This window comes from Thermobia domestica, chromosome 11 (assembly GCF_964235325.1).
Source record: "Thermobia domestica chromosome 11, izTheDome1.hap1.1, whole genome shotgun sequence".
Taxonomy (NCBI): Eukaryota; Metazoa; Arthropoda; class Insecta; order Zygentoma; family Lepismatidae; genus Thermobia; species Thermobia domestica.
The window spans coordinates 197,653,645-197,679,850 of NC_137464.1; the positions used below are offsets into that span (position 1 = coordinate 197,653,645).

The 26,206-nt window shown below is 36.7% G+C and overlaps 1 protein-coding gene across 1 annotated transcript in view; it reads left to right on the forward strand.

Moving 5' to 3' along the window:
• Positions 1-26,206, forward strand: part of LOC145663723 (fer-1-like protein 6) — a 140,507-nt gene that overhangs the window by 19,203 nt on the left and 95,098 nt on the right. Inside the window, exon 3 of the mRNA XM_081729806.1 lies at positions 20,409-20,587. Coding sequence (XP_081585932.1) covers positions 20,409-20,587 — 179 coding nt within the window. The remainder of the gene's footprint in view (positions 1-20,408; positions 20,588-26,206) is intronic.

The window sequence follows — 26,206 nt, forward strand, 5'->3', positions numbered from 1 at the left end:
TCATTACATTGCTAAAGATCTCTTTTCCTCAAATACTTGCTGCATGTGAGTGAAAACAAGCTAGATCCGCCAGTGATCGCATTTTCTTTTTTGCCGTCATCATGTTGTCCTCCATTTTGTTCTGTGCTCTCATTTTGAAATGCCTATGATCACGTACTGCAGTAATACGTAATGATTAGAAATTGGGACTTGAGACTGCCTTTCTAGTATTAATGCGCCTTTTTATGGTCAAAATTTCGGTTTCTCAGCCATCTTGAAATGCCTATGACCACGTACCGCAGTAATTGAACCTATTCCGCTCTCTCTTAAGAACTTTCGCAAAAGGATCCTTATTTTTGCACTTTCCGAACATTCCTTTCGATATTCGCCATAGCCCGCCCCTATGAAATTATAAGCCTAAATAGGTGATTAAGATCAGTAATCGTGCAAAGAATCACTTGATTCGGTTTACCAATTTAGAATATTAGCGCGATTATACGTAATTCATCACTTTCTCGTTGTCTAAATTTTCTTTTGACCATCATCTTGAAATGAAATTTTGCGACACAACTTTTATCAGCATTTTTTTTTTCAGAAAAAATATTGCGGGGATCACACTTAGTATTCAGAGGGACACATACTATTTTCACACGGTACAGTTCCAAGTATAGAAAATGTTACAAAAAGTTTAAGTCCAATTTAGGAACAAATTCTTGCGCCGTGTGCTTATGCATTCCGAAATACATTTCTCAACGACTAAATACTTCCGGTATTCAACCCAACTCACCCCCTCCACCTCTCCTTGTCTAAAGCGGTGTGTGACGTAATGTACTCTTTCCATTCAGATTGAAAAAACTAGGAGTCATTTAGTTAATTGGTGAAGTCCCGAAGGCTTTTAAATCAAAGTATAGTCCCAGTGGAGTAAGATCTCTAGCGCTTCTAGAGAATGTGGGAACGTGTAAAAATATTTCTAAAAAAAAAAAAAAAAAAAAACGATCGATATTTATGTTGAATCCATAATTTTTGGGCTCGCTTAGATGGATTGTCAACTCTTGATGCCATGCATGAAAAACCCAAATATAGCTCCCACCGCTATGAGCGATAAGAAGGAATTAAAAACAAAATGTCTAAGATGTCCGACATTAACATCGAATTCTTAATTTTGGGGGTCGCTAAGCTACTAGGTGCCAAGTTTGATTACACTTAAGTCCAGGTTTGAAGAATGCGCATGCCAGCTGGCTCGGGAATTTACAGTAATTTAAATATTTTCCAATAACCTATTTTCCCCGTGCGAAGGATGGTCATTTCAACTTGTTAAAAATATAGTTAAACAACAGTGAACCATAAACATTTTTTCTTGATTAAGTAAAACTCTTAGAAGGACGGAAGATCATTTTTATTTTTGTATACTATCACCCTATTTATGTTTGACCCCTTTTTTAAAATTGCAAATCGTTGATCGGATCCGTGCGTAATTCCATTCCTTTTAAAAAGAACCATTTGTTTTGGTAGATATCTAGTAGCACCCCAAGGCTATAGCGGATTTCATGCAGACAAGGAAGCAGGAAGCGAATGTATGTTATCGCGAAAAAAAAGGGGTTATAAACCACGATAGAATACTCTAAAAAAAAACAATTTATAAGTTAGTTGAGATTTACTAGCTAAATAATCTTTTGTTGCATTGAAAGGAATTGTTTTCTCATCGGAAGAAAACACATGAGGAAAAAGAAATGGTATTTAAATCACTTAGATGTCTATATCTCTGGAGTATTTGTACTAGGGAATTTATTGAATTAGTTATATTGAGCTCTCGTTTGTTTTATCACCGTATTGGCTTAGTTATGGATATTGAAAAAATGAAGATATACTTATTTAACAGAGTGAAGGCTGATTTTGCTTTTTGTTCTCTTTATAAGAAGCGCGCAGATAATTGTTTAAATGTCTGTGAGTACATGTCTGAGACCTTCAGACGTGCCACGAAGCATAAGAATCTCTAAGTTGAATCGATTTTTTAACCAAATATTTTAATATCGCATATTACAAGTATATGTGAGAATAAACGGTTGGGATGCGATGTTATTGTAAGCAAACGACTAACTCTATTGAATTGCAGAAGTATCTACAGAACCGTATTGTTTGCTTGGAGGAAAGCGACGTAGGAGTTTTTATCCTTGTAACTTTTAATTTATTGTCTTGTAATTATGCTTTCAATGTAGTAATTGAATAACGTGATTGATTAGATACGTATTCATGAACACCAGAGAAGTTGTGTTTTAGAAGTAAAATTGGATTCGAAAGAATGTTAGTTAGTTTGAATTTTGAATTATAATTTAAACATAAAAACATCTATTCTCCTGAATTTTGTAATAGTGGAACATTAGCACGAATATTAGTAGTACACCTAACAGCACAATTTCCTTCTAGGCATATGCCTATCATGTTCCTTCAGGTACATGGGAATGTGTCCAGTATGTGCGTTATGTACCTCTGAGGGAGAAATCACATGGATGGCAAGTGATAGTCACACTCTATGTTCGCCCTCAGGCACATGCCTGACATGTACCTGGGGAACGTTCCTAGTATGTTCTAGGCATGTTCCCATGCCGTAAGAGTCAATGAACCACAAAATTACTCCCCCAAAATATGTTAAATCGCCTATATGCTCTTCCGACTTTTTTAACACTTTATTTACAAGCTTGTTATTACATAAAGACAGTAAGGTTTGACATAAAACTCACCAAAATATATTGACAGTAAATACATAAGATCAGACGTTGAAGTTAAGGCAGTTTAATATTTTCGCTTACGAACAATAGAAATGCTGTTACCAGCGGATTTGAGGAAAGCAAGGTAAAGATCGGGGTGATAAGGTTCGGGAGTGGTTAACAAATAGACAATAGCGTGTGCCACAAACCAAATAACAGAATTATTCTTTGTAACAGGGTAGTAATTAAAATTTAGGTAGAGTATTAAAGCAGTTGCATGAAACGAGGAAGGATGAAGGCGACATATTTTGCTGAAAAGTGCACACAACTGGTGCCAAATACTAGTGACTGACGAACAAGTTTGGAATCTATGACTAAGAGAGTCAGTTTGTTGGCAAATATTACACAAGTTATCAGCACCAATATTTAAGTATACAAACGTTCTTTTGTTTGGAATAACATACCAAAGATATTTTTGGGTATAGTTCAGAAATTTAGCGTGAACATTACACCAAATACGAGACCAGTTGTGTGAGGGTGTTTGACTATTATATGTGGTCTAACTACTGGATGAGTGTTTAAATAGTACCAACATAAGTTGTTAACAGACATGCATTCTATTTCACATTTTGCCAAAAGTGCATAATCATGTCTATTATGACGTCTTTCAGGTGGGGATACTTCCAACTCCACGGGAAGGCATTGATAGGTCCCTCAAGGTCAATACAGGCAAAACACGCTGCGAACAGCGCTGCAGAGACAGTGCTGTGGGTGGAACACGCGACCTGATAACTACGATGTAGCAAGAAAGCTTTGGCTTGAATGTTTACATCGAGAAAGCTAATGCCCCGTCCTTGGGAAGCAAATGTAACTGAGTAGAGGCAACACGTAATAATTTGCCGACCAAAGGAAAAACAACGCAGAACTATGTAAGGAGCGGGCAATATTGTGGGGGAGGGTTTAAATCTGAGCGAGATGACAGAGTACGCTATACTCAGTCTGTTTAAGAAACAACATTCTGCCTAATAAACTAAAATGACAATGTTCATAAAAATAAAGAATATTTCTACTTTCTGTAGCAACGTGGACAAAGTTAGTAGTAATTGTACGTATGGTATTAGGAAACCATTCAATTCCTAGTATTTTAAGAGAGTCGACAACTGCAAAATAAACCCCATACGCTTGTGTACAATTGTCATTTAAACACATAAGTTTCGTTTTATTGTCATTTAATTTTGCACCAGATGTCGTTTGATGGTTAGTAAATGCAGAATATGTTGAATCTCTACAGGGGTGTTCACGAAGTAATGAGTGTCATCAACATAGCTTTGTACAACAATTTTAGTATTATATACAGGGACCCCTGGTAAAAGAGATTGCACAGAAAATAACAAAGGAGCCAGAGATAAGCTAAATAAAATGCTGGACATGCTATCGCCCTGAAGGATCCCGTTATTAAAAGGAATCGCTACACTTAATCCACCATTGATCTTCAGTTTATTCATTCTCTGAGAATAGACACCTTTAATCATAGACATTAATATGTCACCAAAGCCAAAGCGAGTTAGCATCGGATTAAACATTAAACGGACCAACATTAAACAAATATTGATGCTGAATTCTATCAAAAGCCTTAGAGTAGTCCGTTGAAAGAATACCCACTGTATGATCAGTTTTAGACTCTTAATATGCTATAGAATCTCTAAGATTGGAAAGCGCTTCATACATATGGCGGGTCTGTCCATGGCCATATTGGCAGGGGCTTAAGAGTTCTTCAATGTAAGTTTTCATTCGCAAAGTGAGGCAACGGGTCAAAATTTTGAGGTCCGTACACAGAAAGCTGAGAGGTCGAAGCACATCAACGTCATGGGCGTTTGGATGTTTGGTAACCGACACAGTGATACTCGTTCCTAATGAGTTTCCTCAAATACAATTATCACGATAATCGTTAAAAGGATCAGTGAGAAAGGGAGCAAGAATGTCAATAAAAGGTACATCGAATTTCACGGGCAAGGAGACGACACCAATGGATTTGCGTCGCTTACCAAGTTTAATGGATGTCGTGACCTCTTCTGCCTTGAAGGGCTGGCTAAGACGCTCCCTGTCCCTGGTTAAAGTAACTGGTATGTGGTCAAAAAAAAAGTATCATCACTGACGAACAAAGAAGGCTTAGCATAGAGATGTTTAAAATGTTCTATAAGATATGCAGTCACATAGGGTCCCTCATCTAAATGTCCATCGGGGTTTTTAAGGTGCAAAATCAGTTGCTGTTTACCTCTACTGCGTTCTTGCTGTATATAGACAATACTAACATATTCTGTGGAGTAGTTCGAAGGAATCTTGCTATGAACAAAATGGCCGTGCATACGTGGGCGATGCATAGAAAGAAGAAAAGCCTTGATTTGATATATTTGAAGCCGAGCAGATTGTCCTTGAGTCTTCGCCTTTACTTAGTCCCGTGAAAGCTTAGAATAATATGCATACTGTTCACAGAAGGCGTTATAACCAGTGTCGGATCTAGAAGGCAAAAACTGGGGGGGGAGCAAGAACCCAGAAAATGATAGGTATAGTATAAACGTACTATAAAATTACAAAAATATGTCAGTAACAGCTTAAATTATTTTTGTCACCCATAAAATTGGGGGCTTAGCTCCCGGGCCCCAGGCAAGATCCGCCACTGGTTATGACGGTGAATAATGTAATGTTTACTAATAAAGCGAAACACAGGTTCTACACGTTTCTCTCAAAAGTTCATAAGAGTGCCCTTATAGCTGCGTTTCTCCATTAAGGATGCCCACTCAGCACGAATGACAGATTGGTAGTCTGCTTCAGCGAGTATTGATATTAAAATACCACAGAGAATTACTTTTAAGGAATTTAGTTACGGGTAAATTGATAGCCATAACGACCCAATAATGATCACTAAAAATCATAGGTTCAATTTAGATGTCCTTGACGTAAGACAATAAGATGCGGTTGACGTAAATTTGATGGAGTCTCGAGGATGAAAGCGATGTCCAGAAAGTATGACCCGGAACGGTGGTAAAATAGAAACGCCACACATCGACGAGGTCATATGTTTCAATCACTTTGTGGAGGGAAGGTGATAAGGAATAATGAGGCTGGGCATCTATCTCTGTGTTGAAGTCTTCAGCGAGGATACATGGGGTTGGACCCATTGTATAACACCTGCGAAAGTTAGAGATCAGTTTCGAAGAAATTGTTCCATGTCATAATTTGAGAGGTACCAGAAGGAGAATAAGTGTTGCATAACCGTACATTCCATAGTTGGCGTACAGTAAGTCTATCAGTTAAAGGAGTGGAATGTTCAATAATGTCTATATCACTTCTATAGATAATTGCAGTTCCTAAGCCTTGGGGATTAAAATTAGAGCACCAGGAGTGATTAAATAGGTTGGAAAATTCAGACAAAGCTACTTTCTGGGTGAACAGTATATCTATCTCTACGTATGAAATCACGCAAAGCATGTTGCTTAACCAAGGAAGTTAAACCTTTTAAATTTAGAGTGGCGATACGAAAACTATACATTTGGATCCACCAAAGAAAAAATGAAGAAAAGAGAAAGAAGAGGACATTAGAGAGAGAAGAGAAATTACGAAGGATCCGGTGCAGTGTCAGTCCCTTTCTTAGGACGAGACATTGAACGGGTACGAGTGGACTCTACCATATAACTATGTTGAGACTTTATTAATTTCAAAGAAAAATCACTGTCATCACTTTCAGTTTTCTTTTTCTTGCACCGTGTTTGGGTCAAAAACACATTTTCATTTCCACTAAGGTTACTAGCAGTAGAAACAACCACATCACTGAGCGAAGCACTAGGACTAGAAGGTGACGCAGTGACATTAGGTGGGACGCCAGAAGGGGACATAGAGTTGATAGTTGTCACATCAGATTGGCAGTGCACAGAGGTAACTTCATCACTGTTCAGTAAACGTTGGTCGGAGAGAGAACATAATCCTGTATCAGTTTCCTTTGTAGGAGCACAATATGGTAATCAGTAATGGGGGCCTCATCAATATTCACTGTTCCGTGGGCAGAATCAATAGTATCAGAAGTCGACGGAGCTGTTTGCATTATGGAATCACAATGAGGGTGCACGGGAATGTCGAGGGATTTGACAACAGGAATGTCACGAGGCGAATTCAAAATAGGAAAGGTTTTGAAATTAAGTAATTCTGGTACAGGCGTTGCTGACGGAAGATTAAGAGGCGCAGGGCATGACAAAGAGGAAGATCGGAGTACGGTACTAGAGGATATGGGAAGGATACTAGAGCGACGCTTATCACAATCTTCAAAAAATGTAGAGGAATATCACAGAAACTGCATGTCTTGATTTGACCATTATAAGTGACCCACAATCTTAAACCTGCGATTGTCATATAGGAACATATGGAATGCTTAAGGTTCATGCATATCAACTTCCTGCCAATACGAGTTTTATAATGTGACCTGCATCATAGTATTAGTATTCAATAACTTGCACCTCGTCGTACTTTGAAAGCACACTGATGATTTTAGCATAGTCAAGTTCATTAGAACATACATGTAACTTAACCTATTGCGACATATTACTAGCAGGATCAAGGTCCAAAACAAATTCACTGTCATCAACTTTGTACACTACTTTACCCTGTGAATCACGAGGTATTTGCTCATAAGTAATCTGGTTTAAGAGTTTAATATACAATATGTTTCCTGTTGAAGTCCATTTCTATTGATATAACCTGGTCCGGGGATAATTTAAAGGTAGAAGCAATCATTTCATGTACTTTAATAGACGTGGGACGATTACTCACAGGATGAAAATTAATTCGTATAATATTCACTCGTAAACTAATCATATCGCAAAACCTTTGTCAAAAGACCAAAAGAATAGCACTGAGTCGTAATAAAGAAATTCACAGTCCAATTTCACACACAAATATTGAGAACACGAGAAGAAAAACGAAGCGTTCGCAGCTACACACAGCTTACAAGCACACACCAGACGAGCGATGTGCACACCGCGACTGCACAGACCGAACTCAAAAATTGTCACCTGAATGGGTACCGAACTCATAAACTCATGATTTGAACGCTCGGGGGTGTACCACTGAGCTAACATGACCGCTCAACTTGTCCACGGAGGCGATAAAGAGAACGTTGCTTGTAGAGGGGTATATTGTTGAGGTCTTTTGAATTTGGCTAATCAGAGTGCTCCTTTAACCGCGTATATTTGACGGTAACCGTTTGGGATCATATAAAATCTGCTCGCAATGTAATTTTATAACAAAACGACTAGTGTCTATTTACTTTATTTCATGGTTCTACCATATTCACTTTCAAATGATCGGCGACAGTTGTCATCTAATAAAGTTGATGCGTTTGTTGATTCTAGTACACAATCACTTAGAAAGAGAAGCAACAAATGCATCAAATGTGGGAGATGAATTTAGAACACGTAAATGACGCATGCCTAGCACATCTTGTGCTGTTAGGATATCTGAAACAGTATGTACCTAGAACATGACAGATGTATGTCCCAAGTGAGGACATAAAAGCTAATTACTGTTAGAATGCGAAACTGAGCCAGGTATATAAATGCTATATTTGTGGTACATAGTTGCAAATATCAATTAGGTGTAACAAATATCTAAAACTGTAGGTAGCTGAAGTATATACTTAGCACATGAATATCATATGTGCCAAGTGTCGGGTATCTAAAAAGTAGCTGGGACACCTAAATGGCACATGCCTAGCACATGCTGTTAGGGAGTTTCTAGAAATTTTTCAGCAGCCGTCGTAATTGTGCTCCATTCTTTGGAAAGCTAAATTCTCTTTACTAAGGGAAATATATCCAACATATTTATTCTCTTGGATGATTATGAAAATATTCTTTGATGTATACCCATGTCCAAAATGATTGTCGCATACTTATTAATTGTCTTCTTGTAAGAATATAATTTGATAATGGTTTTGCAGGGTACTTTTAATACTGATACTATGCGTATAATCGGGAAATGTATAGGGGAAACTATACAGTCGTGGGCACCTTAATGCATTTTTTTTTAAGTAATTAATTTATAACTTTTATACGTTTGGCCATATATATATAATATTTGTTAAATAATGTTGTTACAGTATGGGCTTTAAAATAAATATGATATAGGACTGAAATGTAACGTTAGGTACGTTTAATATTTTTTTTTTAAAAAAAGTACTATAACTTTTATAGTGATGGGCCCTACAGAGACTGAGTTGGGCACTTTTGATTACAGTTATGGGCACCTGTGCAGAAATTTCTAAAATTATTTGATAATGTCAAGATACATTACTTTGTTACATAAATGCATAGTACAGCATCTCGTTTTGATGTTTTGTAGTTTTATAGTAACAATTTTAATAAAAAATTAAGAACTTATGAAATTAGGCACTCTGTTTGCCTAATCGCTGTCACTTTCAGTTTCGTCTAAGATCTGCAAACAATGGATACAATAACATACATCATCACCGTAGACTTCTCCATAGCAAGAAGGCAAGCTTTATGAAAAGCCTGTCCACAGCGTTTGCAGTTCATTTCTGGTAAACGAGGTCCTACACTCTCACCACACTGGTTACACAATCCAGAAAGTGAAAAAAGTACGGTTTTCTAATTGTTCCTTACTTTTTTCCAACACCCTCACTTTCAATATGTTTGAATCTTCTTTGGATGCTGAAGAAGAATGAACGCCCTCAATTTTGTTCTCTTGCAGTTCGCCAAAAAGCACTCGTTTAGCCGGAGGGGCAGAAGGTAATTTCTCCACATCAGCTCCAGTTATACCTGTACGTTCAGAAGAAAATAGATTAACACTAGGAGTATCTTCGTGTCCTTTTTCTACTTTCCCAGCTGGACCTGACTGTTTAACTTCTCTTTTTTCTCTCTCTCTCCTTTCTCCCTCTCTTGATTTCCTTTTCTCTTTGTGCAGCTCTTTCCATTTATCTGATGTTATTACAAATAGGAATCTTTGAATATTGCGACCTTTCCGCTTTGGCGTTTCTGGCCATACCAAACAGTCCTTAAAAAGCGGCATATCTGATTTCTTGATTGGATACATTTTACCCCCGGTCAGTAGATCTGTTTTGCTCTTCTGGTGTCACCTCAACTTGTAGAGAAGTGCTTGCTTCCTCAAGCTGTTCTGTTGTAATCTTGGTGAGTTTGAGGCTTTATCTAACGGCAACTCATCATTTGTGTGGATTTTTATGAGCGTTTCATCTTTAGAATATTCTTCAGATATCTTACAGAAAAGGCGAAAATCTTCACATTTTTCTTCATGGCCATTTGCAGCTTTATCTGGAAACTGTTTTATTTGGTTACACTTCTCGGGCCAAGTAAATCACAAAACTTCTCATAAGTCAAATCACGAAAACTTGATTGCATTTAAATTGTATTTAAATGATTTTGGAAATAATTCAGTCCTCACTCAGCACCGCAAACTAAGTTGGGCAGCTACTTGAGTGAAAACGCTGTGATTAGTTTCTTAAAAGCCGGTATTAACAGTAGTGGCAAATGATGTGCTGAGTAATCACATCCGAGGTATCAGTGCAAAAATCACCGATAGATACTGGCCATTACTTCACAGAATTCAGCTTAATAGCAACTAGGCCTATTTCATACTCCATAACTTCACGTGTAAGTACTGTACTTGGCCACAACGTAAGTCACTGGCGTTTCTCCTAGCGCGAGGACTGTAGCTATATTTTAAATTTAATCATATGTGATAAATATGAATAGGCCTTGTTATTAATTTTGAAGGAAAAAACTGTACACTTAGCAATATGAAAAAAAGAGGCTTCGCACTTCCAACGCACACCGACGTTTGTGCAGTGCTTCCCCTTCTTGTTCTGTTTTGGGATCATGATCTAGGTCTAGCTGAGTCGAAGCGTCGATATTGGTAAGAGTGCAGATTTCTTCCTTTTCACTAAAATTAAATGTAATCAGATACATGACAAACTTAAACCTACTTAAGTAACCTGATTATAATGGGCCCTATACTGAGATCATAGTTATACATTCCCTTGTACATTTTTTCCAGAAAGGGGTCTCTATAAAATAAGCCTAGTTCTATTGTTATGCTTAATCACGGCCGCCTTTATTGTTATACAGGCCAGTCTTGAAATGGCAACTGCGCCTTTTTGCCTTCCACAGACTATCCACCCAGCACAGCCGGCTGCCCAAATTCTCAGCATTAATGTCTAGAGAAAGGGAGGATCCTCGCTAAAATGATAGAGAAATAGTCTGTGGACTGCCAACTGTTGAAGGTGGATAGTCTGTGGCAGGACGATTTGCGCAGTTGCCATATTCAAGGTTCTGGCTTGTATAACAAAGGAGGCCGTGGCTTAATCCAATATAAACATACAGTGATGGGCATAGTGAGTTTACAGTAATGGGCACTGGGCCCATCACTGTTAAATAACCTTTAAATTTCATGAAATTTTCGAGCAAGAAACACAACAGCCTAAAATGTACTTTAGGCTTAAAATAACGATAAAAAAATTCATATAGTAAAATATAGTTATGGGCACTAGGTGCCCATCACTATCATGTTCCATTAAATTAAAATACAGTGGTGAGCACCTCATGATTTGAGAGCAAAACTCTATTTAGACTTACATCTCATTAGCATGAAGTGCTCTTATCATTTAATAATCACTCAAAACACAAAATTTTAATTTCCAATTGATTTATAATGAAACAAAACCTTAATCAGTACATCTATCTGATTTAAAGAATTCTTTAGAAATGAACAACAACCATCACAACGGTTCACATCGCGCACCTTTCTACACCCCGCCACACACACGAAAGAAGGAAGACAATTGACAAACTGTGAGCGTAAAGAAGAAAGGCGTACCAACATTTCAAAATCGTCAATAGCTCGCTACAGGCGCTCAGACTCTTATTATTTGAAAATAATTGGCATAGGTGCCCATCACTATCAGAGTGCCCACGACTGTATAGTTTCCCCTATTTGTGGTAAATTTCATAGAAAAGGAATTATAAATAGAAAAATTAGAATGAGTAAAACAAAATGTTGCTAAATGGACAAGAAAGTTTTATTTTTGTTTTATTGTTCTTATTTACTGCTTCTTTGATATGAAATTTGCCACATACCTGTCTTTGCCGATTACACTCATTCTAACATTATAAGAAATACCGCGCGAATTCGTTATCGAATTATATTCCTACAACAACGTATTTATAGACATTCGACAATAATTTTGGATATGAGTGTACATTATACAGGGTGGCCCAAAAGTAGGTATACAGAGATGCATCGATCAAGTATGACATTTTAATTTATTAATATAATGAATTTATATGTTTTGGTTTGTTTAAAGCTTCAAGTAGGCCTATAAGTGAAAATAAATTAAGAATAGATAAGGAAGAAACTAAGTCAATACCTGTATAGATAGCAATAAGTAAATTATATAAAATATCATGAGCCGATCAGTACGGGACTGTATACCTACTTTTGGGCCACTCTGTATTTTTGAAATTCTACTTGTTGCCTCAAAGCTTTCGGCTTGTCTCCATATTCCCTGCACGCTTGCGACATTTCCTGGTGTCAGATATAATGCAGCGCAACTAGCTACAACTGTTAGTGTGGTCGTGATCTATTAGAAATTAGCGTGACTGACATAGTAAGGCATCTTGAGATTTAATAAGAAACAGTGGCGACTAATGTTAGTGTTGCAGCGTTGCGCAAAGACCAAAGTATTTCAAGAAAAAAAATTATTATCAATAGTAGTAAAGAACAGAAAAAATACTTTTTAATACTCGCATGTATACACTTTAAATAACATATTTTTTACGTCTGTAACTGTCCGTTCCGTTAATCCATTTTAAAAAGCGAAAAATAATCCGTCACAGAGTCTCTAATTTATATTGTGTTGCAGCGACCATACAACTACCAGATTCCTTCAGCGCGGCAATTGGAGCAAATGTTAAGTCCCCTTTCCCCTATCTCAGAAGTTAAAGGGACTGGTCGTTGCAGTGCTTCTGCAACACAGCACGGTTTCCAGTGAACGAGAAGGTTTTTCGCGCTAAATAAGATTTCTGAATTTTATTTCACTAGCAATTAACAAGTGGAATTTGTTTTTATGCATTCATATTTTTAAATTACGGGACTATACTGAAGCAAATCAATATAATGACAATTTATAAAAGTGATTGCAGAATTGCAAAATAAGAATGAAAGTATCTAGTAGAGGAGAAAACAAATGAAAGTAGACCTGCATTTACAAGTTAATTCTTAGCTTATATTGATAATGAAGGCTTCTTCTACAGTGGCTACAAAACCTCGCGGTCAGAACCTCTCGGCGACAACCTCGCGGACCAAAACCTCGCCTCCCAAAACCTCGCGGCCCAAAATCTCGCCGGGCCGAAACCTCGCCTGGCCAAAACCTCGCCGCCCAAAATCTCGCGGGACAAAATCTCGCCTGGCCAAAACCTCGCCGCCCATAACGTCGCGGCCCAAAATTTCGCGGGGCCAAAACCTCGCCACCCGAAACCTCGCGGGCCAAAATCTCGCCGGGCCAAAACCTCGTCTTCGAAAACCTCGCGCCCCAAAATATCGCCATACCCAAAATCTCGCCTGACCAAAACCTCGTTGTAATGATCTCGCGACACAGAATCTCGCCTGGTCTAAATTAAGCGAGACGTAGTGTCGCCTGGGAAGAAATGTCGTGAGGATAAAACCTCTTCACGACAATTTCTTCAATGTAGAATGTTCTATATATTACTATATGTATATATTTAGAAATAACACATAATTACATTAAAATAATGACAAGAAAAATTCTGATGGATGCTTTGGAAATCTATATATAAAAATTAAATGACTATGTTTGTTACATTATACCTCTTGAGCCATCCTACCGATCTCAATCAAATTTTCAACATGGATGAGGTTCGAGCCTAGGATATCTTTTATAATTTCACTTTGTCGGCACAACAAAAGGGAGGGGGAGTGGGACAAGCTCTTCCTTCCTGTTTTTCTTTTTACTTATAAGAAAAGGAGCAGATATTGTTATACTGCACTGAATTTTTATTAAGCTGCAGGCAAGATTTTGGCCCACGAGGTTTTGGCGGCGAGGTTTTGGCCACGCGATGTTTTGAGTGGCGAGGTTTTGGCCCGGCGAGATTTTGGGCGGCGAGGTTTTGGCAACGCGAGGTTTTCGCCCGGCGATATTTTGTCCCGCGAGGTTTTGGGCAGCGAGGTTTTGTCCGTATCCCAATTTGTAAATCAAATATTAATAAGTCAGTATGTAGAATCGCTCCCCCCCCTCTGTGGATAGTATTTTAGTATAAACATATTTCTTTTATAAAATAAGTATATTTTATACTCTTGATAATTTCCACATAAAACTGTATGATGGGGAACGCCACATTGAATTTGGAACTAGTTAGCAATGCTCAGGGGCGTAGCCACGAGAGGGGTCTACCGGGTTCGGACCTCCCAAAAATTTCGAAACTTGACCAACATTTGTAGACTTGCTTAACGAACTATACTTATTTAACAGAGAAACGATTGATGTAGGGTAAATATTATATTTTACGCCTCATCATGTACTCTTCTTTTCTTATAAAAATAATCGTTCTATCATTTTTTCTAAAAATATAGATGACAGTAAGTAAAAATTACTTATCATTTTTTCGGGTGCAGTATAAGACAGGTTCCATATTATGTAGACGTACTGGACCTCCCTCAAATACTTTGGACCCCTCCCAGTTAACATTTCGGGGTCCAAACTGGGTAGGTGTAGAACTGGCAGTGCTATTTGTTTTGATGTTCTTTGATTTTTGGCCTTTGTTACATGCTGATCCTTCATCTGGCGGGTTTCGAGGTTTCCTTTCCTGAACATATCACATTGGTAAGCATTGTTTCGTCTCATGTGGAAGTATATTGTGTTCATCGTGCATTGCGTAACAACCAAGACGGATGATTTGGAATGTAGTTTTTTTTCTTTTACGCACATATATGTGTGTTTTGATGTATGAATATGTGACATTCAGAATTCATATACCAGTACCTATTTTGTATCAGCTGTTTTGTTTTTCAATTATTAAGTTTAATTTTATTGTGTGTACTTTAATTCTGTAAATAACCTACAAATTCTGAATGAATTGTATACCACGACTTCTGTAAATAACTTACAAAAAGCATTGACTAGCTTTCAACTGAGGAAAAATTTGCAATTAACGCTTAGAAAAAACAAGCAAAGGGCAATTCAGGAAAGTGTTCAAAAAAATCCAGTTTACATTTACAGGATATCTTATGGCAGTAGTGTTGTTTGCACCAGGTATATTTCTTCAATTTATTTTTAAATTTCCTGGATAAACAATAAATAAAGTGTGTTCAATGTATATTTTTATAACACTGATCTGTGCTACGAATCTCTTCAGTCTACGCTGAAGAGGAATTCGGATCACTTTTAGGTAGGGATCGTACCGAGACCGAGACTAGACTCGGTCTCGTCTCGGTCTCGTCTCGAATTATCGAGACGAGATCGAGACCGAGACGACATTTTATATACCGAGACGAGACCCAGACCAAGACGGCCTTTTATCTACCGAGACGAGACCGAGACCGAGACGGAGCTCTATAAATCGAGACGAGACCGAGACGAGACTTAGGTCAGTCTCGAAATTCTCGGTCTCGTCTCGAATATTGATATAGACAACTATTAAGATTGGCCTTTACTCAAAATTTCTTTCGTTGCTGTATTAGGTAATATGGGAACGGTTGACTAATGTTCAGTGGCGTATTTAGGGGATAGTTATCGGACTGAAGCCCCTCCCGAAATAGATTTGTGATCATTTTCTCGCATTGCATATACAACACAATTATTTCTTACTCGTTCTCAAGCCTCTCCCGAAACAAAATCCACTGTTGATGTGTATAGTCATCTCTGTCTCTCTCTCTCTCTCTCAACACACACACACACACACACACACACACACACACACATATATATATATATATATATATATATATATATATATATATATATATATATATATATATATATATATATCAGCGGATCCGGGATATGATCGAGGGAGGGGTAAACCAGTTTGAAATTTTATCCAGTGTAAAGAAAGAAGTAGGATTGAAGCCCATTTTATACAGTGTATAGCTGAGCGTCAAGGGAGGTATAACCCCTTTAACACTCCCCTTGGATCCTCGTCTGTATATCATATCTAATATAAGTAAAAGGAAGAGTTTATTTGTCTGTGTGTCGTGCCTGTGTTTCTGATTGCCTGTGTGCGGCCTGGGGACCAGACGAGAGTCCAAGAGTTACGAAATTTGGGTGACAAGTATCATGTCCCAGGCCTCAGACCAAGAAGAAGCGTTTTTTCTTTAAATTTTGAATCAGGAGGGGCGTTTACCGGGACATGTAAAAGTAGTAGAAAATGACAGATATTAGTGTCGAATACATAGTTTTCGCAGTCGCTGAGATCAATGATGATACTTCCATTAACGATGACTTTCAAATTCAGCTACCAGTGCATGCGGGCTGGGGTTCACATGCTGGGGAGGGGGTACCGAGACATGTAAAAATAATACAAAATGACCGATATTAGTGTCAAATACATAGTTTTCGCGGTTGCTGAGATAGTGATACTCCCACAGGCCTTGACTTCCAAATACTGGTCGCATGCAAAAAATGGGTATTTCATCTAGTTATATATAACAGTCATATATATATTAAAATGCTGAATTTTTTAACATGCTGTGTGAAATATGGAAGGGGAAATTCTTATAGATACTCTGCAATACCACTAGATAAACAAGCAATGTTGCCAACGCAACATAAAGTTGTAATTTCTCAAATTGCACTACGTTTGATATTACATATTTCTGTTCAGTTAATTTAGTTTAGTGTGTGGGTTTTCTCGGGGTTCTCCCGTTTTCTTCCACTTTCTTCATTCCACCATTTCATTCATCTCTCATCATCACAGTCTCCTTTAGCCTAACCGGCATAAACGTGGGACGTAAAACTCAAAAGTTTCATTTCATTTTTTGAGTTTAACGCCTCTTTCAGCAGCGAGGTTATATGAGACTGAACCTACTGATTAATGTTGAATCTAAACCATATGAGCTCCCGCCGGGAATCTTACCCGGGTCTCTCACGCCATAGGCTAACTGCTTAGCCACGAAAGAGCTCTATATATTTCTAATTTAGATATTAAATTAAACCACAAAAGCACATATATTATTCAGTGTAACAAAGGACAATACATATCACTAACATCAACATTTTGGAGATCTCTAATAACTCAAATGGCAGGAACATCATAACATTAGTGTTCAGTAGTTTTAATTACAACAAGTCGCAGTTACATTATTTTAAGCAGTGTTGCGAACTTAAATAAATTGCTAAATATTATTATAAATATAGTGCAAATAACGTAGCTAAAGTGCAAAATATTTTAAAATTACTTGTAATCTGTTTTATGGTGCAAGAATGTTTTCAAAAGACGATGTTTTTCATAGTCTTTGGGCTACTTATAATGTTAATGTCAAAGTTTTCGTTCCAGCAATACATGTAATTGTATCTGAAATTAAACGTAACTGACAAATTTTTAGTAGCACTAGTTGTTCTCCCTAAGCCTTAGGCCTGGTGTATTTTTTTAGATTAAAACACTGCTTTATTAAAATTTTAATTACACCCTAACTGCATTTCATTTGTTATAGTTTGACCACCGATCACCTCAAAATCGATCCGTACCATATAGCTATATGCAATTATTCAAAGACTTACAGTTAGTAATACACATTGTGTTAACTTTTGGCTTGTTTTGTTTTAATTTAACGTCTCACGATTATGCTAGGGCGGCTAAAGGAGACGTGGAGTTACTGATCATAGTGGAATCCGAAAAACTTCGGTCGTTGAACATTACCGCCACCGGGAATCGAACTCGGGACCATGCGAACCAAAATCAAGCGTACTAGCCATTACAGCAAATCGGGGTTCTTACATTGTGTTGATTTAAATAATTGAGTGAGTGTTGCCAAATCCGAAGATCAAAAAGTAGCGTGTCTGTGCTCCAAAAATAGAGGATAGTTCACTATTTGTAGCCCAAATATATATAAATAAATTGTTGGGCAACTAATGACTGGTACTAATGAAATAATGTTTAAAATAGACCGGAAAATGTGATGGACATATTACAAGACGAAATTATGATCGATAGACGAAAACAATTTTAGATTGGATACCACGTGACAAAAACAGCCTAGGAAAGGTCCGCATACACGAAATTGTGACAAAATCAGGAACCACTGGGGAGTAACCTGGAAAAGAATTACCCAAGATAGATAGTTGTAGAGAAAACTTGGGAAAACTTCATCCAGCAGTGGATTGATAATGCTTGATTATGATGATGGTGATGATTTTCTATCGAGACCTCAGAGGTAAAATAAACCAAGTCATAATTTCGTTATTTTACAGGAGAAGCGAAAAACCGGTTCCTTAACTAAGATCTATAATACTGTTTTTCAAACTATACTAAGTAGTTACAAAGTAGTAAGATGGCTTTAAACTTGCATTATTACACTACTAGAAAGAACATAGTCTATTAGAAAAAAGTATTCTAACTCAATTTGACCAAAAAGTGACTTAACATAGTCTATCACTAATGTTAATATATATATATATATATATATATATATATATATATATATATATATATATACTGTATAAATTTACTAGGTGAGGTAGGGTAAAATTGGATCCAAAATTTAACGAAAGTCATACAGCGGAAAAAAATATTTTTGACTATTTAATACTTCATGTTGCTGCAAAACTACGAAAATTAATACAAAAGAAAGCTAGAAAGTTAAGAATCACTTGTTTTGCCGAGAGAGAGAAAATAGATACAGCTAGCTCGAATTACCTATATACTTACATAATATGTATGTTCATGTTTCGCAAGTAATTTTCAATCAATATAAAATTTCAACGTAATGAACGCACGATTGCTGGTTTTCTCGAATAAAGATCACATGCACCGCTAAGAGCTCAGGAATAAGCTTAATTTATGTTACGACAGTGGATATACGTATGCGCATGTAATGCATTACAACTTTAGGAACTTGTATAAGAAACAGAATGTACTTAAATTTAGACGCGAACTATGCGAAACATCTGACTTTGAATCTAACTTGCTTCGTGATGCAACCCGAGGCCACACATAGCAAAGATGAGTGCCGTAGCTCCCATCACAAAGTTCAGGAATTTCGTGTTATAAGGTGTCAATTAAAGACGTAGATGTGAAACGGTAATAAAGCATTTGATCAATTTTAAACAAAATATATTGTAGTAATAATTTACCCTATTTGTTCAGATAATGAACGTTATATTATGTTTTTAAAATGACAGTCAAAAGAGAATGTATTGGATAATAAATGAGAAATTGTAAAATTTCAATACATTCATGCTGCTATGTGTTGCGCTATCCGTTAGAATGTATTGAACAATTCTTATTCTAAGGAAGGAAATATAGTACTGAAGTTAATTTAATAGAGTTTAATTGTATAAACAGTACTGAGGCCATATGAGAAAGTCTTTTGCTGAAAGTGAAATATGGGTTACTATTAGAATTTTATCCCAGATATGATATACCCACTGATGATTGAAACTGGAACACACGCATGGAAGGCATCACCGCTAGCAAATTAGCTCTGAAGAAGTACACCATACTATAATTCTAAGTCAAGAATAAGGCCAAAAATAAGAAGCAGAAATGTCTGACTTTACAATAATAATACTTTTACAATTTTAATTTCACCTATTTATTTCGAGACTTTCGAGACGAGACCGAGACGAGACCGAGATTTGGCCCTCGAGACCGAGATCGAGACAAGCATTTGTTAACCGAGACGAGACCGAGACGGCGATTTTTGACTCGAGACGAGACCGAGACAGCTATTTGTAAACCGAGACGAGACCGAGACTGTACAAAGTCTCATCTTCATACCATCCCTACTTTTAGGGACTGGGTTTGCTAGAATAAATTGTTCACAATAATGTAGGAAAAATATTTAGTGAATCTACAAAGCTTCTGAAATTAATATTAACTTTACCTATACCGTCAGTAAAAGAAGAAAAGTTTTTTTTTCACATCAAAAAGAATTGACACTTTCAAGAAATTGAATGTACCAAGAAGGATCATCACCATTGGTTATGCTTTCCATGGAAAAAGACCTGACAGTAAGAATACTAGAGTTCAACCAGCATGTATTAGGCAGATTTGTTCCAATCAAAGGAGAAGAATGAACTTACTAATGAAATAAGGTGATTAATCGGATAAAATGTTCTGCATTTTTATTTTTTAAAAACAGAATTTTATTTAATTTAACATGTCACATAGCATTTGCATCTAAAGTTATGCTGATTAGTCAATGAGTCAACTTTATATCTTCTGTCTCTTATCGTTCGTACTGCAACACCCGAAACCACAATCCACCGGCCGCCACTGATAAGAGTTAAGAATATTTAAATATTTTCGCCTAGAAATTCAGTAGCGCCTGTAACTTTGAAATGTTTTGTAGCTTGTGTATCAACATTACTCACAGACTGATATATTTTTGCTTTATAAATAGAATCAACGCTAATGCCTATATGGAGATTCAAACAGAAAATGAATGATCTATTCTGTTCTTTGTTTGCAGTGATAAAAGAGCAGCCTGTTCCAGAGAAACAGAAAAAGACTGAAGCAACAGAAAAGTTAGTGGATGATTCTGCAGTTATTGATGTTCCAGTCGTACACGAAAATCGTGAAAAGTTCAACCTATCTAAGTTGTTTAGCAGCTGTAAAAGACTCAGTTGTCGATACTGTAAAGGAAACAAGGTATGATGACGATTTGATCATTTGCTACTTTGTTTCAAATCTACAATATCTACCTATTTGTCTGCTTCTCTTGTAAGTCACCATACTTTCAGCAGCATAGGATATTGATCTTCTACTAATGGATTTCAATAATTTAGGTTAATATTGAATAATAAGAGTGATCGAAATTGTACAGTCCGCAGCAAAAAAACCTGTAACATGAGTATGTAAGTTTATTGTGAAACAACGAAGTCTTTTACTTCAAAATAAGTGTGCATGAGAAGACACCGAGGTTTCTCCTGGCGTGATTCATGCTACTTAGACGTTATATTGATTCCCTGGGGTGTTAGTCGTAGTTGCACAATAAACTTACATGCTCATGTTGCAGGTTTTTTTTTTTTTTTTTTTTTTTTTTTTTGCTGCGGACTGTACCATCATGAGATCGCAATTGTACCTAGGTAGGTACAAAGTTAATAGTTTTTTGTGATTATATTTCTGTGTTCCGACTTGAGCAAATATCTGAGATCCTTCATACTGTGTTCTTTCATACGTGAGGAACAAAGCGTGTTAAAATTAGAATCCGATCCGAAACGATCAGAAATGTACCACGCTACCATATAGGTAATTACCGTTAAACTCAACTATCACCTGTGAGGGTGTAAACGGATTGACTTTTTTTTAACAAACTTGGCCGAAATAATTCTTTTAACTCTCTATTGCAAAAGATATAATTTAAAAATTCGCATCCGTTCAAGAGTTTTCTCCTGGACTAACAGACGTTATGGACATACCAACATTACAAAACTGCAATTCCCACTTGCGTGATCCTAATAATAATGTAATAACGGTATATAATTGAATTCGACATATCAATATAGTACACGAAGCGCACGGTGACTCAATAGTAGAACACTTATCTCTGGTGCGTCGTGTCCCCGGTTCGATCCCCGACCAATTGAGTTTGTGACGAACACCATTGTGACCGTGGGGTTTCTCTCGGCACCCTTATTTCCTCTTACTTCCTCATTCCATCAACTCTTCCATCATCATTCACCTACCTTAAACACCATCTCCCTTAGCCTAAAAGGGCATAAATGTGATATGTTAAGCTGAAATATTTCATTTCATTTCAGAATTGTACACTTACACAGGATGAAGCTTTTATATTGAAACGCCTTGTAACTTTTAAACTAAGAGATAAAGTTTATTGAACTTTTGTAACTTACAAATATTAAGAGGAGAATTGTTTGACATTCTCTACGATATCACTGGATTAACAGTATTGCCAACCCAATAAAATTTTGTACTTCTTTTTTTACATAGCACAACATCAGCTTATTAGATATGTCAAATCTACATGTTTAAAAAAAATCATATTTAAGGACTCTACAGAGTAACACAAACATCCAAAATTATTAGGCAACTACAACAGTGATAATGCAAGCGAGAAGAGCGTGTAGATGCATATCAGAAGTAAATTAATGTCGAATACTCTAGCTAGGATCTGACGTTCTAACAAGTATGAATAAAATCACAAGGGATTCAAAATATTCCTTTTTTCAAAAGGTTTTGTTTCGAAAAGGCCCTTGCGTAAGTAGTACATCCAATTACGTAGGCGGTTCACAATGAATGTAAAGATCATAATTCTGAGTAAAGAAATTTGATATCGTAACCCATTCCGGAGATATATGTCATTGGTAACGTTTGTAACACTGCTTAAAATCATAAAATTGCGAACACTTGTAACTACAGTTTGCTGTAATGTTATAGAAACAGGCGAAACTAAAATTTTTAAAAACAATTTCCCACAATCACCCATTTTAATTAGTATTTCTGTTCATGTTTTTCATATGTTGGAAGGGGTGGAGATATCGAATTAAAGTACATGTGTTATAATCTTCACGTTTATTGTAAACCAATATATTACGCTGTTTGAAAACCATATGACCATACACCAACAAGTCGTGTCCTAATCATATTAACATAACACTTGTATTGTATTTTCTAAAGGTCCTTGTTGAACATTGATTCACGGCAAATTTTCCGAAACGAGTCAAGTTTAAGCGGAGTACATGTGGGCGCACACTCCCCGCACCATTACACATGCTTCCAATAGTCTCCTTTATTGAAAACACAATTTGATAGCAAATTATTGTTTACTTCTACTAACGTCCATCTCGGCAACAGATCATTATCTCCTTAACGTTCTTTGTGCTGCAGACATTCCCAGGTGCGTCAAAAGAATGTATACACATTTTGAACTGTCATACAAAAGTTATTTTCCAATCTACAGTGTTAAATTTCTGGGAGAAGTAAAAGTACAGTTCAGTTTCAAAACTAAGTGTACTTTCTGATCAAACCGAATATTCCAAATGGTGATAAAATGGTAAATGTTCAAAATTGTGGCTTCAGTATCGATATATTTCTGAGTATGTGCGACTCGTGACTGATTCTGTACTTCACACTGAACTGTCCATGGGATTTCTGCACACACGTTTTGAATTTCATCTGAAAGTGTGTCTAGGTTACGTGATTTACGGCAGTACATCTCACATTTTACTGTGCTTCATAAGAAAAAATCGAGAGGCGTAAGGTCTGGAGAGTGTGCAGGAAACTCGATTGGTCCCGTGCGTCCTCTCCACTGGCCTCATACGTTTTGATCGAGGTATGCAGTACATTCCTATGTTATTGCAGCTGGACAGTCTTGTTGGTAATAAAACCACTCATTACCGCATATGCACGATTGGCAGGGAAAATGGAATCACTAGTATTGCTAGGCACTTATCTTTAGTTACATTGTTGTCAAAATAGAAAGGTCCAATGAGTCCTCTAGGACACAAACTACACTATACATTTCCATACAATTACAGACAAATTCGCAACTCTTTCGTGTAGGGATTATCTTCAGCTTACCTACACAAAATAATACCTGTTGACAGTTCCATTATGTTTGAATTGGACTTCAACCAGGTCAAACAATCCCCATACATACCTACTACCCATAATTCGCGGTTCATGTGTAACCATCCTCTGAGCTTATTCACAACTTGTATCCTACGATCAGAGTCGTCGTAACTAAGGTTTACGGGTTTGGAATGCACCAGGTTTGGAATGCACGCACACAACTTAGCTTTCTTCATTGTGACTAGCACACTACTAGCAAGTACACCACGGTTTCCCGTACCCTTGACTTGAAGATTTTTGTGGTGAACGCACACATTTCGTTGCATGCAGGAACGAACATACGGAGTAGGTCCTTGGGATCCTGATATTTTGACTTTTCTGTAAATTTAGTCTAATTTTAGGGATAATTTTCAATATAATTTACGCTCATATTGAAATCGGGCCTCCTGCCAAAAATCTTGACCCCTTCCGAACGAAGTTTCTTACGTTTGTGTTTGGTTCTATGAACCTCGCATTTGTCTCATAGGCTTGTGATTGTCACTTTCGATGGTAGATCAATCCCATATTTACGTCCCCATTGTCTCTGAACCACAGCAACAATCTAAAAACTTCCCAATACTACTTAATAACCTGCTCCCACTCTTCAAAGCTTAAACATCCATCTGCTATGTTGATGTTACTCTCTTGTCATTAACTGTATTGCGCAGTTAGACGGACAATTCTGCTGTCAGCTATTGAGAAACATAACATTACTTTCTTCCAGGAAATTTAACCTTGTAGATTGGAAAATTAGTTTTCTATGACAATTCAAATTGTGTGTACATTCTTTACGCACTTGTATTGTTATCTAGAATAGTCAGTGCCGTATTTCCCATTAAGCCGACTAAGGCCGTGCCTAGAGTGCAAAATTCAAAAAGTAAATAATATTTTAATTTTGTTTCCTGTGAAAAAGTTTTGAAAATCAACAGCAAATAGAAGGTTTTTACATCTGATAGAAGAGCCGTGCACTTCGAATCTATGCAATAATAAATACAAAAACGATCATTCATTCGCATTGACTTCATTTACAATTTCTTAAATATTTATCCCGGTCCTGATTTTGTATTTCACTTAACAAATTATCTTTCAATTACTTCGGATGTTTGGACATTTTCCAATATGGCAAACGAAGAAGTAGTGGGTCTCAGTATGTCATTTAAACAATCTTTACCAACATTTATGTCAAATTTTAACTTGTTAAAAATTACTTCCTAAGTTCAATAAAATTTTAAATCAGTTTGACGGTAGTTTTCGGGATTTTAGAATTTCGAGCTACATATTTCTAAAAGTATGCGTTTTATGAAAAATTGTTTCTCTATAAAATATATTGTATTGTCTATGTTCTATAAAATGACACTAAGTTTATTTCTTTATGTTCAACCACAGCGAAGACATTGCTATCTTCATATGGGTGTTGTTCATTTGACAATTCCAGCGACCATTTTCCAAAATGGCGGCGAAGGTCACGTAGGATTTCAGGGGACTTCTAGGATTTGTTTAGAACATCATTTTCAACATCTATGCCAAGTTTCAGCTTGTTACTAATTTGACCTTACATTTTGGTAATTTGACTGCACTAGAAGTAACACATGAATACTTTGCAATAACAGGCCTTAAACAAAACAAAGAATATGAATTTTCTATGTGTGAACGGGAATATAAGGATAAGAAGAGGTACTGTAATAATAGTTTTTCTTTTTAAATAGACAACTTCAAAATGGGGAGCTGATAAACAAAGGTCATCTCGTTTATTCAAATTCTTCATATTATTCTTCATAAGTAGAATATTGAGCTCAATATTGGGAAGAGGTTTTAAGCGAGTAATCGGTACAGTAAAGTATTTGGCAACACGAGAATTACTTTTCGAGGTTTCTAATTATTTTTGGGTTCGTGTAGAAATAGTGCTTATTTAGGAGCTCTCGAATTGATCGCGGAATTTGATCCATTTTTTCACAACAGATTGCAAAACATGGAAACAGAGGTAAAATTAGCAGTTCTTACTTGCCTCATATTACTTTTGATGAATTTATTACAATCATGGGTGAAACTATATTATAAAAATAACGGATCAAATTAAAGAATCAAAATATTACTACATAATTCTTGATTCTACTTCTGATGTGGCCCATGTAGATATTTGACCTTTTTAATACGTTATGTTTAAAGTAATGGTGAATCTGTTGCAAGATTTTTTAAAAATGTTTACCAATATTGGGCACAAGTCGGAGAAATGTCAAACGACTGTATTGACAACATTGGAGCTCTCGGTATTGACATCAAAGGTTGCAGAGGTCAAAACTACAATAATCCAACCAACATGTCTGGGACTTATTCTGAACTTCAAGCACAAATCAAGGGTCAAAATAAATTAGCAGATTATACTGCATGTTCCACCCGTTCCATAATTTTGGTTAGAGTGGAAGCAGCCGAAGGCTGTGCAGGGCCGGATTAACCCATCTGGAGACCCGGGGCTAGAAAATATATGTGGCAGCTGCTGACTTTGCCTAATACACTTCTGTGAAAGTATAGTAGGAAAGTTAAGGGAATATACGTAGTTCTACGATATCAACCGTGCCATGCATTAGATAATATTATATCTAATAGAATTTTCCAAATACATAAAAGCACGGAGTTATCCTATTATATAAATGTAATATAAAATGAGTACTTTAAAAATTTCTTGAGGCTCCCGTCTAC